General features: G+C 29.2%; 1 protein-coding gene and 1 long non-coding RNA gene across 3 annotated transcripts in view; one reads left to right on the forward strand and one right to left on the reverse strand.

Annotated features, from left to right (window-relative positions):
* LOC140437364 (uncharacterized) overlaps positions 1 to 21082 on the reverse strand; it is a 53871-nt gene that overhangs the window by 14573 nt on the left and 18216 nt on the right. The gene's annotated exons all lie outside the window — the stretch shown is intronic.
* The window catches only part of LOC140437363 (nose resistant to fluoxetine protein 6-like), an 82185-nt gene continuing 70632 nt past the window's right edge, over positions 9530 to 21082 (forward strand). Inside the window, exon 1 of one of the 2 annotated variants that reach the window (XM_072526851.1) lies at positions 9530 to 9813. In XM_072526851.1, the coding sequence (XP_072382952.1) occupies positions 9615 to 9813 (199 nt within the window). In that variant the 5' untranslated portion in view covers positions 9530 to 9614. The remainder of the gene's footprint in view (positions 9814 to 21082) is intronic. The other variant, XM_072526850.1, reaches the window with a different exon arrangement.

Genomic DNA, 21082 nt, shown 5'->3' on the forward strand with positions numbered 1-21082 from the left:
CACTTGGTAAAAAGTAAGCTTAAAAATTGTTTAAAAGTAATTCCAGCACATCTCTTATTGGTGCCAATTTGTCAATGACTTTTCGTTTATTTCTATCATTAGCACTGATAAACCGTAAGCATCGTATCAAGAAGCGAAATCTGGATACACTCGTAGATAAGTAGCAAGATTCCAGATCATTTCCCTTGAATTATCCCAAAAACTGTGTAAGTTTTAACTGGATGATCGCAAAGAACCTTTGAGAAACAATAAACCAATAAATGCTCGAATTTCCATTGAATATGTACGTTGTGCATTTCTATTTCGTTGGAAATTGTACGTGAAATCAAATCTTGACTGTCTTTTGCATTTTATTCGGATCTACTCTGTATGAGTACAAGAAATCAATTCGCTAATGATTTCTGCTTAGTTGAGGAGACATGTCGTGGAATGCAAATTTGAGATTCCCCATGTCTCTATTAACATCTTTATCAACGTCTGCTTTGCCTTGCAATTTTTGGAAGGCTCAGATTAAGGCAGAAATCTGAATTGTGTTTCGAAACTATTTTACGAACTGTAAAGTGTTTAAATCTCAAGTGTGCAAGCAACAATACATGTACCTAATGAGTCCAGGATAAAAGAGTTAATGGTAAGGCAGTTTACGTTATAAATTAATATATAGTACCTGTAAAATAAATAGAAGATACATGTGTGATATTGGGTTATTATTAAATTAACCAGGACAGATGGGTAAAATGTCTTGTGTGTATACTGAGTGGGATATAGAAAGAAACCTGATAAATGAAAGTAAAAAAGAATTATATTGTAATGAGTGACTAATATGTCTTGTGACAAGTGTTAAATATTGTATTGAGACTAACTAAGACTTAATTAAGACTAACTTAGTCCTTTCTGCTTTAAGTTTCCCCTTGGTAAGTCAATTTACCAGAATTATCTCCCCCCTCTTTTACTAATAAACCACAACTTCATACTAAAATTCTCATTATATTCGATTTTACAATCCATATCTCCCAGTTTGTTAAATATTTCGTCTAAGGTTCAACCATATTAAAACATCAATTTCCATTTGCAGGACATCCTTCTTCTAAGGGAAAATAAGGTCAGATGTACTCCTCTACCCTGAATCAAAAACATGCCAGCCATCTCTAGAGATGGGTTAACCTGGTACGGTTTTTAGAAATATCCACCCTCAGAGAGAGAAAAAAAATTCCATCTAGAATAACATTACAGTAACACCCTTTCCACACACATATCTATTAACATATATTTTCCCGGGCACCTAATGTCTACTTTTAAAATAAAGGACCGTATAACTATTTAATAATTTTACATTTAATCAATTATTACAACTACAATCTACCACAATATTAAGAAATATAGCCGGAGATTTTAAGGCTACAGTAACATAAAATTTTTCTTATCAACTCGCCTTATATAGCACTTGCCATATACCTAGTCAATATCACAATATACTTATAATTAAAACTTGTCACACAGTCTTATGTGGTCTGTGGTTGTAGCTCTGGGTATATCATTTTCTTTTGGTTTTCCAATTATTTTATCACCTTTCATATCAATACTTAAATACAAATCGTTCTTTAGCTTAATAATTTCTCTTATCAGACATTAATTCTGTTGATTTTTCCATAATGCAATCAGCCTTACATAAACCAGTTTACAACTTATTCTCTAACATACAACTAAACAACAACGCTACACACAAACGACACAAAAAAAACTTCTCCAGGCACCAAATGTTATTTTTCAACATAAAGGACCTGGGTTTTATCCACACTTACAATTAACCATATTTCATAATCACAAGGAACTAAATTAAATCATTAAATTATAAATGAGTTTTTATTGTGTTTCTACATTTAATAAATCCACACATACACAGTAGAGTAGAGTAGAGTAGAGTATTTATTTAACTACATAACATATACAAATATTGTTTGTAACAAGTCAAAAAGAACGTACATAGTATTAAACAAGGAATATAAATCGTAACTTAAATAATATATACAAACAAGAACAGATATTAAACAGAAAAACATTTATGGCAAAGTTACGGTAAGCAGTTCAGTGGATGTTCTGCAATGCATCATATATATTCTTCTGAGCAGTACAAACAATGTTTTAGAAGATATTTTATCAAAACTATTACAGCTTAGCTATTTTACACTTTTTGGTAAAATATTGTAATAGTTATAATTAAGACTATTTTTTTTTTCTGAAAGACTTAATCTACAGCGATTTGTTCGTAGGTAGTGACAGTTTCGCGTACTGTGAACATGGACATCAGACTGCTTTATTAAATGGGCACGTTTTCTGTGAATTTCAGTTAGAACATGGAATATCAACAGAGTAGGTAGCGGCATAATTTTGAATTTGATAAAGAAACGTCGGCAGTGTTGTAGATAACTAACCCCTGCTAAAATCCTGACAGCTTTCTTTTGCATTCTAAAAATTTGAAGTGCAATTGTTGAATTGCCCTATATAATTACACCATAGTTTAGGTGATAGAGGAATAAAGAAAAATATGTCATTTTTAATGTTTCAAAGTTGACAACCCTTGCTAGTTGGCAAATAACAAATAATGAACTTATAGCTATATTTCTTAAGTTGTGAAATATGAGCCAACCAGTTGAGTCGATTATCTATGGTTATTCCCAATAGTTTAACAGTCTCTTTGTTAACTAGATCATTGTGTAAGTAACTTGCAAATATAACCAAATTTTGCGTTTTATTAGAATTAAGTTTTAGTTTGTTTGCCGCAAACCATGAGCTAGATTTAGTAGAAACTTCCTCATGAGACATTTTAAAATCATCATTATTTTTCCTGATATAAAGTATATCGTATCATCTGCGAATTGTATGGTTTTGTACGGAGATACGAATTTAGACAGATCGTTGACATAAATAATAAACAAAAGAGGTCCTAAGACCGAACCTTGTGGGACTCTATGCTTTACGGATAGAAAATCGGAGAGATGACCTTTAGATACTACCGCCTGGTGTCTGCCACATAGATAAGAAGTTATAAGCTTAAGAGGGATACCTCTGATTCCATAGTAATTTAATTTGTGAAGCAAAATGTCGTGTGAAACGCAATCAAAAGCCTTCGACAAGTCGCAAAGAGAAATTGCTATGCGATTGCCGCGTTCAAGCCCCTCAATCACCTCGTTCATAACATTAAATACCGCGTTGGTAGTAGAACGAGCACTTCTAAATCCATATTGTGGTAAATCCATATTGTGGTAAATCACTTTGCCAAAAGTAGAAGCAATGCTTATGGGTCTGCAATTGTCAGTTTTTGAGGGATCACCTTTTTTGTAGATTGGTACTAGTTTTGAGTATTTTAGTACTTCTGGAAATACTCCAGTTGCTAGAATTAAATTAAAAAAATGAATGAAAGGCGTTAAAACTGTTTGGTAAGTTTCTTTTAAAATTTTGCTATTAATTTTGTGAAAGTCCCTACAATTAGAATTAGAGACTTTATTATTTCAGAGACCTCTTCTTCCAGAACGGGACAAAAAAAAGGACTTGTTCACAGAAAGATAATTTCTATAATTGACGAGGACATCAACGTTAATAGTCGGAAGAGATGTAATTATATTCTCTGCAATGGTACTAACAATTTTATCCATTTCGTCTGGAGGTAGATCAGTTTGTACCGAACTGGATCGTGTGTAGTTTCTTTCGAAATTTACTATTTTATAGCAGTCTCTAGGTTTATTATTAGAATTAGTAATAAAAAGTATGCTAACTGTTTAGCAATTTTTAATTGCCAATTATATTTAACTTTTTGTTGTTTATATACTTTGTACCAATCGGGATCCTTAGTGGCATATGCAATGTGTTTAATAAGAGAAAGATTAGATCCGAAAGACCTTAATTCATTATTAAACCATCGCACAGGTGTTTTTTCAGCAATTTGTTGTACTTTTTTTAGTGGAAAATGCTTTTTTGTTTAACCCCCAATCATAAACAATAAACATCTAGAATCCATTCAGACATAGTCTGAGGGTCAGCAGCAACCTCTAGTGAGAGTCTTACGTTGTCATGTCGTTTATATGAGAAATACTTAAACATAATAACATATGGTTAAATAAAATGTAAGACATATTAAATTTTGTACCATCTAAAGGGTTTTACCTAGGTATTTAGTGGCTTATCTCATATGCACCGAGTAACCATTTAACCACATTGCTTTTTCAACCTAGGTGAAAATTTTACCCTTACCTTTGCTTTAAATTAAGTGGAAATACTTATTCCAGATAATAAAATAGTGATTGGCTTTTTAATCCAAAAACGTTGTGTGATGTAACACGAAAGGTATCTTAACCCTCAACTGGTATGACGGGTCAATATTGACCCGACCAAATTTAGTTTTATAATTTAACCAATATTGCAAACGGCGCACGGCACTGCCCAATTATGAATTCTCCCATTTTGTACGGTACTCTCAGTTAATATCTGACTATTCTGCGTGCGGGCGACTGTTTTCCGAAAACACAAGAATTCGGGCCAGATTTGGCCCAGTATACCTTTAGTGACACTATTTTTGTTTGACTGTTTTACATAATGAACCACCGCAACAGACCTCTTACGTAAAAGAATTACTGATTTGACAATATCTTACGCTGATAGGGCCCTAAACTGTCAATTTACAAACCATGTAGAAAAAGCTGAAATGAAAGCCTTCATTGATCTCATTTTACTGTCTGGTGCTTTTAAATCAAATATTGAAGATGTCAGTTCGTTATGGGCGACAGATCTAACAGGTCGTGACATTTTTCGCGCCACTATGACACTAAAACGTTTTGGTTTCGTATGCGCTGCGTTGCGCTTTGATAATAGTGTCACAAGAAATAAACGAATCCAGAATGGCGATGAACTTGCTGCTATTTCAGAAATATTTAACCTTATGATTGCCAACTGTCAATCAAATTATGCTTGTGGTCAGTTAATGACTATTGATGAAATGCTGGTGGGGTTTAGAGGAATATTTCGATATAAAATGTATATGCCGAATAAACCGAATAAATATGGCATAAAAATAATGTGTATATGTGATGCTAAGATACATTGTTTATTGAATGCGTTTATATATGCTGGAAAAGATGATTGTCCCAATTAGAAAAAAATATCCATTCCCACACTTAACGATTTACAACTTGTACAGTCTATTGTAAACAGTAATCGAAATATCACGGCTGATAACTGTTTTTTATCAATTGAATTGGAAAATGAATTAAAAAAAATTTGGACTAACGTTTACAGGAACATTGCGAAAAAACAAAGAAGTAATTCCCCCTGAATTTTTGTCTAATAAACACCGCCCCACTTTACAAACGATTTAACACTCCTATCATATGTGCATAAAAAGAGTCAAGCTGTCTTCACTACACCATACAGTTACAATCGAAAATAATGAAAAATAACTTACCGAAATTATAAATTTTTATAATTCAACAAAAGGAGGACTTGACAGCTTGGACCAACAGTGCGCCTGTTCTAATGTAAGTGGAAGAAGTGGACGTAGAATCACGTTATTTATAACAGTGCTGTAGATACTAGTAAGACAATGGACAGGCGACAATTTATTGTTTCTTTAGGAAGATAACTTATCAAGGACTATCTTAGAATGAGGGCTGAAATAAGAAATATTTCAATTAACCTTCGAGGTGTAATAAGGCGTTTTATTGGACTACCTGCAGAACAGACAAGATAATCCCCATGACAAGAAAAGACGGCGATGTCACATCTGTTTTAACGACAACAAACATCCAAAAATGTGCTCAGTATGTACTAAGGGTATTTAACCCAGTCTGGTTATACAAAAATCATCGATTTCACGGCAAAATGTTTCGCAGATATCTGAAGCTCTTAAGACATAGGTGGAGGTTACTAGATGACGAATAGATAAAAAGATACTCCTATTTTTACCTTGCGTTTTTTTTAAACAATAATTTATGGTCAGAATTTGATGTTTTATCTATAAGTTTTTTCCCTTATAATTTAAATAAGCAATATTTATACCATTATTTTATATCAAGAATATATTTATTTTCCCGTTTTTTCAATTAAAATGATAACTAATTTACGGAGATATTTGCAAAAAAGCAGTTTTTTTGCACTAATTTATAAATTTAATTAATTTTTTTATTAACAAAATAAAATGGTATTAATACATTTTAACATTGAGGAATTACCGTCCTTTAAATGTGTGCGAAATTTCCCCCCGATCGGTCAAATAGTTTAAAAGTTATTCAATTTGTTTATCCCTGGGACTAATTATTTAAACCATTGAGCTTGCCCTATGAATGATGCTAGACACATTTAACAAATTTCGCAGGATTCTTTAAGACTTATACTATCTCAGAAGTTAAATGAATATTGAGTTTTCATCGAAATTATTTACAAAATAAACGTTTGAAAAAGGGGTATGTTTTTTACTTATAAACAATTGTAATAACTTCTATATTTTTCAAGCTACAGACTTGTACGTACAACGATTAGATAGCTGGTAAAAAAACTCTCATTTAACAAAAAAAATAAACCTTCTATGAATAATAGGAAGGAAGTTAACGATAATTTTTTTGTTAATTATATCACCATTGTTTATAAACATTAAGAAGTATAATTTGCACAAATTTTGAATGAAAATCTAAACTTTATATTGACTTTATAGCTATAAAATTCATTCAATTTCTCGAAACTTAAAACCTTTCGAAACCAGGTTACTTTCAAAAGATCGACATAGGAAAGTGGAGGGGAAACTGTTTTAGCTCCTCGCTGCAAAATTTAATATTATGGTTACGGATTTATTATTCAAAAGCTTCAACAGTTATGTAGGAATTTCATTAGGTCCATTTGCTTTTCCATTTTTAGCGTTTCTTATTGCGTATTCTACTTCTTCTTTCAATATGTCTGGCCCAGTTGCATTGATTATCTGAGTTAAGTCGTTTCTATCGTCTTCAAATAATTCATTCAGGTATTCTGTCCATCTTTTTATTTTATTCTCTAGATCTACAATAAGATTTCCATCAAGTCTAGTATATCTTGTGTCATCCACCCCTTATTCTTTGTTGTTATTTTTGTAAGATGTTTCTTTCCTGTAATTTGTATAGCTGTATTTATGTACTTTAATTTTTGGTTAACGTTGTTTGTATCGTTAATTTGTTGCTGCACTGAACGGAGGTTTTCATTTATTTCTTCTCCTGTTTCTTATCGTATATTTTTGTTTCCAAGTATATTTAAATTTAGTGTCTTTCTGTGTGGTCTTCCAATCTTTTTTGGTCTCGCCTCTATTACAGTAACTACCGGGTTATGATCTGAGCCTATATCAGCTTCTGGGTACGTCTTAGTACATTTAACAGCATTATGATACCTCCTTGTGTGTATGTTGTGGAGATGTCCATGTATATAACCGTCGAGGAGGTAATTTGAAAAAGGTATTTGTTATTACGAAGTCTTTACTTTGGCAAAATTGAATCAATCGATCTCCTCTATCATTTCTGTTTTCAAGCCCATATTTTCCTACTTGTTCTTCTACCTTACCTTGACCCACCTTGGCATTAAGATCGCCCATTAATATGTTAATGTATGGAAAGACTGACTTAATAAGTGAAGACAAACAACCTGCAACAAAAAGGTTGAGACCTGACAGTGAAGTCGAATAAATGAACCAAATTTTAACTTTTAAACCAATGTATGTAAAGAAAATAAAAAAAGTAAAGTTCAATAAACATTGCAAAATTTAATAAGGCAAGTGATGAAAAAATCGATTTTATCAAAGCGGTAAGGTAGACTAGATTAATATTGTATATCATATTTGTAAGAAAAATAGAATAAAAATCAATATTGTTAATTATAAAAATACAAACAATTATAATTAATATAAGGAATATAATAATATAATGTGTAAAAAATTACCTGAAATTTAATTTATAAAATATATAAGTATTATTATATCATTTATATAAAATGAAAAAACATATGTTGATTTTCCGGGATTTTCCGAGATTTATGGGGGGTGAAAATTATGTCATCATTATTAATACTGCGACAGACTATTCGAGCAAATTAAAAAAAAGTAAGTATTTAGGGTGAATTTCAAATGGACTCAATTTTTCCGAGTTTTCCCATATTTTCCGGCCAGTGAAAACTATGTAGTTATTCATATTTCGACGAGCTACCCCAGAATAAAAAAAGAGACTTGCAGCTGCAAAGGAAGCGTGTTGCAATTTGAAGTTCCGATGCCGAAAAAAAAAAACGGAGCTGAAACAGATATCCTCTCCACTTTCCTATGTCGATCTTTCGAAAGTACCTTTGTTTCGAAAAATTAGATAAATTTTATAGCTATAAGTTTCAATATAAAGTTTAGATTTTCAAAAATTAATGAAATTTATAAATTAGTGCAAAAAACTGCTTTTTTGCAAATATCTCTGTAAATTATTTATCAATTTTAATTAAAAAAACGGGAAAATAAAGATATTCTTGACATAAAAAAATGACATAAATATTGTTTATTTAAAATATAAGGGAAAAAATTTATAGACAAAAAATCAAATTGTGACCATAAATTATTGCTTAAAAAAAGCAAGGTAAAACTAGGAGTATCTTTTCATCTATTCATCATCTAGTATCCCCATAGCATAGCATTGATGTCCTGAAATGTTTGCAGTATGCGGCGGATTAAGTTTTCAAGTAATTTCAAGATACAAAATACCCTAGACTTTTTGACAAAAATTCCTAATGGTTTATTACTTTTTTTACAGGATGAAAAAAAAAAAATAAGTTGGACATAGGAGTACCTAATTATATTTAAGTTTTTTTAAATATTTCAATTATTATTTAGTTAGTTTTCGTATATCCATACAAGAAATACAATGTTTATGAATAATTCATAGTAATTATTTTAGGTTACACCAATTAGGGTACACATTTTGTTTTCATTTATATCTTGTTTTATATGTTTTCTGAAGGTTTAATAAATAAAATAATCTAATTTAAAAAATCACGTATCTAGCGTATTTAAAATCGTGTAAGTTTTTTATTCGTGGGTCACCATTAACCCAGCATACCTTAAAAAGATAATTAAATCACCAAACCAGTTGAGGGTTAAATTATATACCTTTTATAAAGGATTTTGAATAAACTTCTGTACTTGATGGTATACAGCTTATTACAGAAATTTTATTTTCCTTGTGGAATTTAAAATTTATTAAAATAGTTAATTTTAGGTATCAAATATGAAGTCAATAACCCAATGCACAAACACTTGAAACTACTTTAATTAAAATTATCTATTTTTTTAAATGACTCTGATTTGCACTTCTATTGCATCGAAATGTCAATAACCGAACTCAACGAACCCCATCAAGGTTTTCATAGAAAAAACCTTCAACTTGAGTAAACAATCTACCTTAAAGGTCACCACGCCGTGAGTATGCATGACGTACCAAAGTTGATACATTATCTCACAAGTGCAGTGAACAACTTTAGTATATAAAGTATCACTCCCGCTTATTTAAAATCACAAACCCACTTAAGAACCTTGAATGAAGAATCACTGATCCACTCACCATATTTCCAAAACTACAACCATGAAAATCGGTAGTATACTTATCGCGATTTGTGCTGTGTTAACAGGGTCAATTGCTGTTCAAAAATCCAATGCAGTCAAAATTGTAGATGCGTTGGTAGACACCGATGAAATAAGTCCAAAATGTCTAGAGAGCTTAAAGCTTTTTGCTTACCGACTGAATAGTATAGGAAGTGAAGAGGATTTGTGGGCGCTCAAAAGTAAGTATAACAAAACAGGACAAAATTATATAACACACAATTTACCAATAAATATTTTTATTGCCATTTTTATTTTGTAATGTAAATAGTAGGCTTCTAAATCTATTAGTTTTTATTTGCACATTTCATAATTATTTCATAATTTATTTCCACAATTTCATTTATGCTTGACAAGTACTTTTAAAAACAACCTTTTTACTATAGCATTTCAACAATAGTTTTAATATAATAAAAAACGTTTTTAGTTTAGTAAATATATGCAGTTTAAAATTAAAGGAATACATAGGCTACTGTTTTAATCAAAATTTAAATTAAAATACTCTTTTAATAAGAGTTTTTATCACCGTTTTATACTACATATGAAATAATGTACGATAAATACATATAAATATACTAATATACCTATTGAATTAAATTTTTGTATTGTAGACCTTAAAAAGCTTTGAATATCCCTAAGCCGTTTTATTTTCTTCTTGTACTTTGATTTTCCAATTATCAGGCCATTCATATTAACTCATCTGTTCATCGTAATTTTATCTATATTTTGCTTACAAGAATCGTATATTACAAGCAGTTCACCCCTTTTTTTTTTAAATTTGTTTCTTGGACTTATATCCCAAGAAATCGTTAGAGGCATAATTTAACAATAAAGCTATTTTTGGCTCACAATGGCTCATGTTTTATTGGATAACATTGGATTGAAACGTCAATGAACTTTTATTTATTTATATATATATATATATATATATATATATATATATATATATATATATATATATATATAGTGTATATATATATATATATATATATATATATATATATATATATATATATATATACACTAATGCCCAAAATTAACGCACCACCTTAAATGTACCAAAAGTTTGAAGCTATTTTTCTTCTGAACAAATGATTAGATTTTGATGATGTTTTTTCATATTATAGGTCTATTCCTAGTAAATCAATGTATTAATGTTTTCTGAAAAATATCAACATTTGACCCGTATACGGGGTGTAAAAATAAAGTTGTGTTTTTTCATCGTTTTTTGCAACACCCTGTGGAATTTATTAGAAATAAACGCTACATCTTATTATTATTTTGAGATAAAATTTGTTCTTTCATAAGATTTTCGTGAAAAAATTATTTCGATATCTCTATTATCAAAGATTATACATATTTTTAAATTTAACAAGTTTTTATCAACATTTAAAGCAAAGAAAATATTACTTACATAAACTTTATTGACATTTAATACAAATAAAGCCTAAGAAAATATAACCAAAATACTCTTTAACAATTGCCCTTTCCCAAAAACACTTAATAACGAGTATTTCCACCTCTAAATCAAATTACTTCTTCACAGCGGCGAGACATACTTAAAATCAAGCAGCGTATTTGGTCTTGATCAATTGCATCCCAAACTTCTCTCACAATAACTTCTATGTCGTCAAGAGAGACAGTAGACACAAATTCTCATTAAAAGAAAATTATTTCCTATGTAAGGAGCAAATGGAACTACATGGTTAGACAAAATGTCTAATATACCTTTCACCTGTTAAGAAATCTCTTCGTAAAGCAACAAGGTCCGTTTGCGCTGTAAGAGATATTCCTCCCCAAACCATTACAGATCCACCATTGAATAAAGTGATAGGTCGTATATTACACTGTGCATAGCGTTCTCTTGGCCGTCGATTAACTCTCACACTGAGCTATATAAGCAATACCACGATTCATCAGTGAACAACACGTACTTCCAGTCATCAACATTTCAGTCAAGGTGCTCTCTGGCAAATTGTAATCTACTTCTACAATGATTTACGTTTAAAGCTCTGACTGGTATCCTTATTTGCAGATCTTGTTTAGCGAGATGCCTTTATATAATGTTTCTACTAATTTGAATATTATGAACATTTGTCACTTGTATTTAAGAATGTCTCATTGTGAGAAAACGTTCTCTTATAGCACGAAGCCTGATAAATTGATCTTGTGGTGTTGTAAGTTTTTCTCTTCCTTATCCACGTCGTTTCGTATGGTCGTTTGTTTCTCGAAAACGTTTAATAACTCCTGATATTGTAATATGAAATACCCCTAACCTCAAGCCTATTTCACGATAACTTAAGCCTACATCAACTAAAGTAATTGCCTGAACACATTCATCTTGGCTCAGATTTCTTGAAATTGAATGTTGAATTTTTATAAAGTCACGTTACACTTTGAACGTACTTTTATTTTTTGATAATAAAGATATCGATGATTTTTTTACGAAAATGTTGAAAAAAAAATGAAACTTTTTTAAAGTATTAAGATTAAGATTCCACAGGGTGTTGCAAAATAAGATGAAAAATCAAATTTATTTTTACACCCCGTATCTAGGTAAAATGTTGACACCTCCCAGAAAACAATAATACCGTAATTACTTAGAAATAGGTCTGCAATAAGCAAAAAAATTTATTGAAATATAATTAAGGATACACAAGAAAAATAGCTTAAAAATTATGGTAGAGTTGAGGTCGAGCGTTAATTTTGGAGAGTAAAAAATCACGCAATGCTTTGAACATACTTTTCGTTTTTGATAATAAACGTATCGTAATGATTTTTTTACCAAAATGTGAAGAAAGAATGAAGCGATCTTAAAATATTCATAACATGTAGCGTTTGTTTCTAATACATTCCACCGGGTGTTGCAAAATTAGATGAAAAAAACACAACTTTATTTTTACACCCTGTATATAAGTAAAACGTTGACATTTCTTAAAAAACATTAATATAGTCATTAACTAGAAATATACCTATAATGTGAAAAATAAATCATGGAAATCCAATTAACGGTTCGGAAGAAATATAGTTTTAAAATCATGATCCATTTTAGGTGGTGCGTTAATTTTGAAGAGTAGGATATATATATATATATATATATATATATATATATATATATATATATATATATATATATATATATATATATATATATAAAGTAGTTAGGTATTATTGACTGACACGTTATGTAAAATAAAGTTTTATTTTGAGGTTGCAGTCATTAATAGGGCAGGAAAGTAAAACTCTTTGTTCTTTAATCAAGCTTTCGCAAAATTTATTTGCTTCTTCAGGATATGCTAAAATATGATAACAGTAAATACAACGAAATTAGAACTAAATAGCATTGTATAAAACTAGTAAAAAAAAACTTACAACATGAGGTTAATCCATTAAATTTTCAAATTTGCAAAACATTAAAACTTAACTTATTTTAAAAATTATACAGTTATGTAAGTACAACATTTACAATTTACATGTGAAAAAGAGATAGAAAATAGCATCCCATATCTTGACATAAAAATCAAACGTAATGCACAAAATGTATTAAGCACTGAATGGTACAGAAAACCTATATTTAGTAACAGATTTATTAATTATCATTCACAACATCCACCTCATATGAAAATAAATTTGATATTGGCTTTAAAAAACAGAATAGTCAAATTATCACACATCAATAACATCAACAAAGGGTTATTAGAACTTAAAGACATTTTATTAGAGAATTCGTACCCAATTAAAATAATTAACAAATTTTTATTTAATAATCCTAATAATAAATATTGACAGAAATCAAACAAGAGAACCAAATCAACAAATCGTGCAATCTCAATTTACTTTCACATCACTACCTTACATACCAACATTAACACCCAAACAAACTAAAGTCTTTGCTAACTATTCTGATATTAAAATTGCAACTAAAAATGTTAAAACATTAGCATCATTGTATACAAAAACTAAATCACCTATTAGCATTATGGAAAGCTCGAATGTAGTTTATATAATACCATGCGAAAATTGTGATAAGTCATACATCGGACACACATCTAGAAATCTAATAGGCAGACTAACATCACATAAAAGTGACCTTAGAAATAATAAAAATACGTGTGCATTAATAGATCATGCAATTAATAAAAATCATTCATTTAATTTCAATGAAACTAATATATTAAGACGCAAAAACCAATTAAATAAAAGAGAATTCTTAGAAATGGTATGCATAAATAAATATCAATGCGTTAATAAAAAAACTGATATTGATAAACTAAGCAATATCTATAATTACATTCTGTCTTACGAAAATTAATACTATAATTTTCCAATATTAGATTTTCTGACTATAAATATTAGAATTTCAAAAAATTTAAATATTCGTATTTGGCGCCACTTTGTACGTAACCATAATAACAATCAAGAGCTAGTTATCAACAACAAAAAATATAATAAACAGAAACGAGTGTCTTTCTGACATAAATCAAACAATCAATGTCAAAATGAATTTTTACAAAATTAAATTAAATTGGAATATTGTACTTACATAACTGTATAATTTTTAAAATAAGTTAAGTTTTAATGTTTTGCAAATTTGAAAATTTAATGGATTAACCTCATGTTGTAAGTTTTTTTTTTACTAGTTTTATACAATGCTATTTAGTTCTAATTTCGTTGTATTTACTGTTACCATATTTTAGCATATCCTGAAGAAGCAAATAAATTTTGCGAAAGCTTGATTAAAGAACAAAGAGTTTTACTTTCCTGCCCTATTAATGACTGCAACCTCAAAATAAAACTTTATTTTATATATATATATATATATATATATATATATATATATATATATATATATATATATATATATATATATATATATATATATATATATAGATATATATATATATATATATATATATATATATATATATATATATATACACAATATTTTTGTTAGATTTAGTCTTTGTATGAATTATATATTTTTTTAAGAACAATTGAAGGTTAAAATAAGTTTATTGGCGTTTCAATACTTCAGAAACATTACATACAAATTGTCATGAACTACAAAACATTTTTCCCCAAATCAATGGGGGCACTATTAAAGTTGGCATCAAAAATCTTTATTGAAAATAAAGTAAAATAAAATAATATATATCAATGTGTAATTTTTTTTTTTTAATTTTAATAATATTTTGAAATTTGAGTTTTTTCATTATTTCTTAAACGATTTTTTTATTTGACGCGATTTATTTAAAGTGCTTTGTTTTTCTGCATGTCTAGATATCTTTTAAATTTTTGCAGTGAAAAAATTATGAGGTTTTTAGTACAATACATATAATGTAATATTTTACTGGTACAATTATAATTCACCAAAGTATAAAATAAACATTTTAACAGACGAACGACAATTTCAGTTATCTAATAACACGATATTGTATAAAACTCTATGCTTTCTCATAACTCTCCATACAATTTTGTCGTGTGCTGACGTCAGGCGCGTGCCGGTTAAAGTTGTTCCCGAAGTGACTTTATCTTGTTGTCGTAGTATTATGATCTGGTAGGATATTGGTTAAATTCATATCAGTGTTGTTTTAGTTTAAATTTTCATTAAAGAAAACTAATTTCTAAGTATTCGATTTTTCTTTTATTTTACCGACCTCTAATCCTCCTCCTATGTGCCATCTCTGTTGAGGTTGGCGACCATTACGGCAAATTTAGTTTTTCCCTGGGCTGTGTGTATTACATTGTTTTTATTGGTGTTCATCTAAGCTCTTATATTTCTCAATCACAATTTCATCCAGCTAAATTTCCCTCCAAGATTAGTTTTAACTATTTATTCGTATTTAGTGTGACGCATGATATATGACCGAGGTTGGTCCTTTTTCTCATCTAACAAGCAATTTGGCTTAATAAGTCCTAAGATTTTACCCAACGTAATCGTAAGTAAAACCGGAAGTCGATATTTGAACTCTTCATGTATAGTATTTTTCATATAAAAATGCGTGTACGTCATTCAAGATTTACGACGTCAGAACCCCACAGCGTTGCCAAAACATCAGAATAGTTAGTAAGTGAGAAATTTTTAAAATGTCAACTATTTGTCAAACTACTATATTAACAGTAAAATAGTAAACAACAACAACAACAAAAATAAACACTTAGTTTTAAGATTACTGCAACACACTAAAATACATAAGAAAACATTTTAATACAAAATCATATATTCTAAATTTTAAACTAACCACTTTTAGAGCAATAATAATAAAAACGTTCCGCCATTATTTCTTGTTCAAAATAATCTATCTTATATGAAAGCTCATCAGCTTTCTACAGACTATTTAGTTGTTTTGGCATAGCACAATCACAATAATCAGATAATTAGTTTTTAACGCTATTAATCTAAATTTAATATGTATTTATAAATACAATTTATTAATATATATATATATATATATATATATATATATATATATATATTATGATCAAATTGTGTAAGAAATCAAAACATAAACAAAATTCTTACTCTAAAAAAGCGGCAACACTTTTACCACACGCTGAACTGTCAAAAAATTTGAAGTATTCCCATATCAGTTGCGTACAGTAGTTGTCTAATATATTTAATTAAAATTATTATTTTCTGGAATATTATACTTAAAGAGTTATTTCATAAAATTTATGTTATTAATAATAACAAATGTTTTTGGTTATTTAATCAATATAATTCTAAAATTCCCAAAATAATGATAATTACATTTTTCTGATTATTATACCATGTTGACGGCTATGAAAGTTCGAGCAGTTCCGTATGGGTTTCGTGTTATTAGCTGGGTTAGGAAAATTTGAACTCTAACGTTGACGTTTTGGAAATTTTAAATATAAGTGACGTCACTTTATATAAATTGTGACGTGCACGCATATTTATATGAAAAATACTATAACTAGATATTCAAACTAGACTTTTCAATACTCATAGTTAATTGATATATCACATGCACTATTTCTGCGACAATAATGTGGCACTTTCGGTTATATATTTTTTAACCAGTAGTGCTATAAAAACCGGAAATATATATATATATATATATATATATATATATATATATATATATATATGTATATATATATTAATATATATATATATATATATATATATATATATATATATATATATATATATATATGTATATATATATATATATATATATATATATATATATATATATATATATATATATATATATATATATATATATATATTGTTATCTTGCTGAGGCGCGTCGAATGATATATTGCTTATACTATTTTGACGATTTTAAAACCATACTTCTAGTCCGGGGTCAAATTTCTCATCTTTCATACCATCTTTTGGTTTCATTCGACACCTCATTTTTGTCATTCTATCTATTCTAATAACAAGGGAATTGTGTTTACAGACAGACAGTTGGACGGACACACATGCATGAACTAGAAGTACATATATTTGTTCCCGTCTTGCTAAGGCGCGTCGAATACTATATCGCTTGTAATATTCGGCGACTTTAAAACACTACTTGCGGTTGCAACTCTGGAACCGGAAGTCCGAGGTTAAATTTCTCACCTTTAATACCAATCTTGGATTATGCGCTTTCATTCGACGCCTCATTTGTCAATCTGTCTGTTCTAATATCGAAGTAGTTGTGTTTACGCATGGATAGAGACATGGATAATTCCCGGTTTTCACATTTTAATGTTGTAAAATGGGCTGAAGATAATTTTTCGAACTACATAGCTGTTGGTCAGTTTACTGGTCCAGGTGATTCTTAGCATATCTCTCTAAAATCACCTTTCAAATGCTTGCAGTTTTTTGAAATCTTTTTTCTTCATCGTCGATGTTTCATATCCATACAGCAGTGAGAACCAAACGTAGCACTTTAGTGTCCTAAATCTTAGCTGGATAGCCCATTTTGACTAGCACAGACATTTTTTCATGTTGTTTTAACAAAACCGGTTCTGGCGATTTTAATCCGTCTCTGAATCTCTTTTGAATCGTCTAGCTAAGTGTTTATCTCTCTTTATAGATGATTGTATTGACATTAGTATAATCGATAGCTGTTTTCTATGTACGTTCCCGATCAAAAAATAAAGTTTTGATTTTTGTGGAATTTATCTTCAGTTCCAATTCGATTCCGACAGTACGTTTATTAGTATCTGTACAAGTTCTTCCAATTCAGCTATTACTACAGTATTATCTGCGTATCCTAGGTTATTATTGACAGTTTCAATAATTCTGGTACCTCTGTGAGTTCCTTCAGAGATCCCTTAAAATATGTTCCACATCGACGTTAAAAATAACGGGAGACAGGAGACATCCCTGACGTATCTCTTGTTTTATGCTGGCATAGTTGGTGTCGTCATTTGCAGTCATAGTAATTATGATTCTAATATATATTACGGATAATAATTATGTCCCGTTTATCGAGATCTATTTTTTAGGATTTGAATCGTTTTTGAATGGCTTTTGGTAATCAACAAGGCAAGCGTAAAGTAATAATAACTCTATTAATATTGGTAACTGTCACATTAATAATATTTATTACGTGATAGTATCTGTGCATTGTTGAACGTCCCTTTCGGGTTTGCCTGCTTCTTTTATTCACCTAGCGTTCATTTTTTTGTGTAATTATATTTAACATACTTCGTTCTTATTCTTCAAAAATAATAATATGATCCAACTGCTTTGCATTTCTCTAATGATACTCAAGCAAATCCGTTGTTTTTTTTTGTACATTTACAGTTCCTGTATATGCTCGTCCTATTTGGTTACTTTTTCATCTTAGTTTAATACCCATATCATGCAACTTATATTATTGACCTACCCTGTTGTAGAAACATTCACATTTATACAGAGTGACATATACAACTAAAATTTGAACACGCATTCTAAATTATTTTATTTTAATAAATTTGATATACTGGCTGATCTTGTCAAAAACAATAAATTATTAGAGTTTCAGCCGTATCAGTTTAGGTTTTCGTTTTTTTACTCATTAATTTTTTTAAATTTGCTAACCACTAAAAATTTTAACTTTTAAGTTTAGTATGCGGTTCTTGGTTTTTTTGAAAGTTGTTTACAATACCTGAAGTAAAAAAAATATTTATAAAATATAATTTATACATATGGTTTGGATTTGTGACACACAAACTCTATACCTATAAGTATTTGTGCCTCTAAATTAAAAAGAAACAAATAAATAATAAAAGTAAACAAAAGCATAAGGAGAAAACGAGGGCAGTCTTTACATCATATATTTCCATGTGCTTGGAAAGGAAGGTCTTTGATCAGTGTGTGCTTCCGGTTCTAACGTATGCGGCAGAATCACTGACCCTTACCAGAAAAGTAATAAGTAAAATACAAGTAGCACAGAGACAAATGGGGAGGCTAATGTTAAATATACCACTTGGATATATAGTTTTAAATTAAATAGTTAGGAGAAAAATGTTAAAAGCATTACAAAGCTAAAATGAGACTTAGCAGACCGTGTTGCCGAAGTCAGAGATGAAAGATGGTCCCAGAAAATTTCCGAATAGAGAACTAGACACGATGTTTATTGTAATCAAGAACGTTAATTAATAAGATGGTCTGGTGACATCAAGCGCATAGAGCATCTAGATTCAACGTGTCTTTTTACGGAAAATCTATGTTCAGCATGGACTCAAAATGACTACTGATAATGATATTGATGTTTGGATTTCTATGTCAGTTAGTATATCTTCTTTCCTTGATATAGATATTAAGTTAGTTCACTTTTATTTACTTACAAGTTACCAATTTGTCAGCTGATCCTTTTACAAAATATATAGAATAGGATTTAGTAGATTTTGTATTCAGTAATTGGTTTCCAGTAAAGTTGTGTTTTTTTTAACAAGGTAATACTTTACGTTATTTAAAAATTTTAAAATATATTCCATTCGATTATTATTAATTAATTCATGTTATCGACTATAGTGTAGGTATTTATACTACTCGAGAGACAGAAAACAGAAATAAGAAATATTGTGTATATCTGCTCAGTGGCTCCAATAATTTCCTATCGTTTGAAACCCTCCACTATAATGCCACACGTGAGGTGTATTCAAATATATCAAAATTACTCTCAGTAACAGTAATATTTTAAAGGAAAAATTTATATTTTTTTATCTTTGTGGAAAAAGTATTTTTTGTAATCTAGTAATTTCTTAAGAATACAAGTACCGAGTATTTAAGATTTTTACCTAATTAAGCATTTTGTAACATTTTGTTTAAAATTAAGGTCACCTTAAGTGTCATCTTTATAATTGTCTATTAGTAAATTTTACGTGATTAATAACTCTTTAAGTAGTTTTAAATATCAGGATCCATATACAGTATGATCCATCAGGGACTACACACACTCCTACAGCGTAATATAACATTTAATGATATACGGGTCAAGTTTTGAATTTAGACTGAAATTTTTATTCGTTATAACTCTTGACTCGTAAGTTCGATGAATCTCCTGTTTTATTCAAACGTTACATTACTACCACCACATAATCAATTGATTTATTCAAACTAAAAAACTTAAGTCCAGTTTTAAAGAATTTGTTAGTTTTATTCATAGAAAAAATTTCACCCTGTATATAGTTTTCAAAACATTACGTTTCGAGAATTTTACAAATAAGACAGATATGCAATTAATAAAACATATTTATTTTGCCCACACGATTACTTATTTATATTATAATTTTTCATTAAAAAAAATCAAATCAATATTTTAATTTGCTTATTCTGTCTGTCTTTCCGTAATGAAAACCCCAGCGCCATCTATCCACAAAAACTACTACTAATTTTAATAATATATATTATACTTCATATGTCACTGGTTTTTTAACAAAAAATATTTATTAAATAAATATTTTTTATTTAATAAAGAAATACAGGCTTTAAAAAATTTATAAAATAATATCTATTGTCTTTAAATGCTTTAATTGATATTTATAACACTATATTGTTATTTATATTACCAACATAACCCAACATATTTGTTTACAAAAAACTTTACCACTCGGTAATAAAAAATGGCTGACCAACGGACAAAATTTTGCAATAAAAGTATTAAGTCCGTGTCAGACGGTCAAATATTTGATCAAACTAGTTTGACCGAACCTTAAATCCTTTAAAAGTAGAGGATCTTCTATTTTCAAGGTCAGTTTGATCAAACTTTAATTTTGATTGGTCGAAAAATATCTAAAGTCAAATGACAATCAGCTGTTAGACATAACGTATTTAAATTAATTTTCTTTTTTTCTTTGGTTGACAGTGTGTGGTTTATTTGTCTTCCTATTTTGTTATAAAATAAAAATAAAAATTTAAAATATCTTGCAGCCAGGAACAAGTTTCTACATAATTGATTTATACCGAGAAAGAAGCTGTTTATATAATGTCAAACATCC

This window comes from Diabrotica undecimpunctata, chromosome 3, assembly GCF_040954645.1.
Source record: "Diabrotica undecimpunctata isolate CICGRU chromosome 3, icDiaUnde3, whole genome shotgun sequence".
Lineage (NCBI taxonomy): Eukaryota > Metazoa > Arthropoda > Insecta > Coleoptera > Chrysomelidae > Diabrotica > Diabrotica undecimpunctata.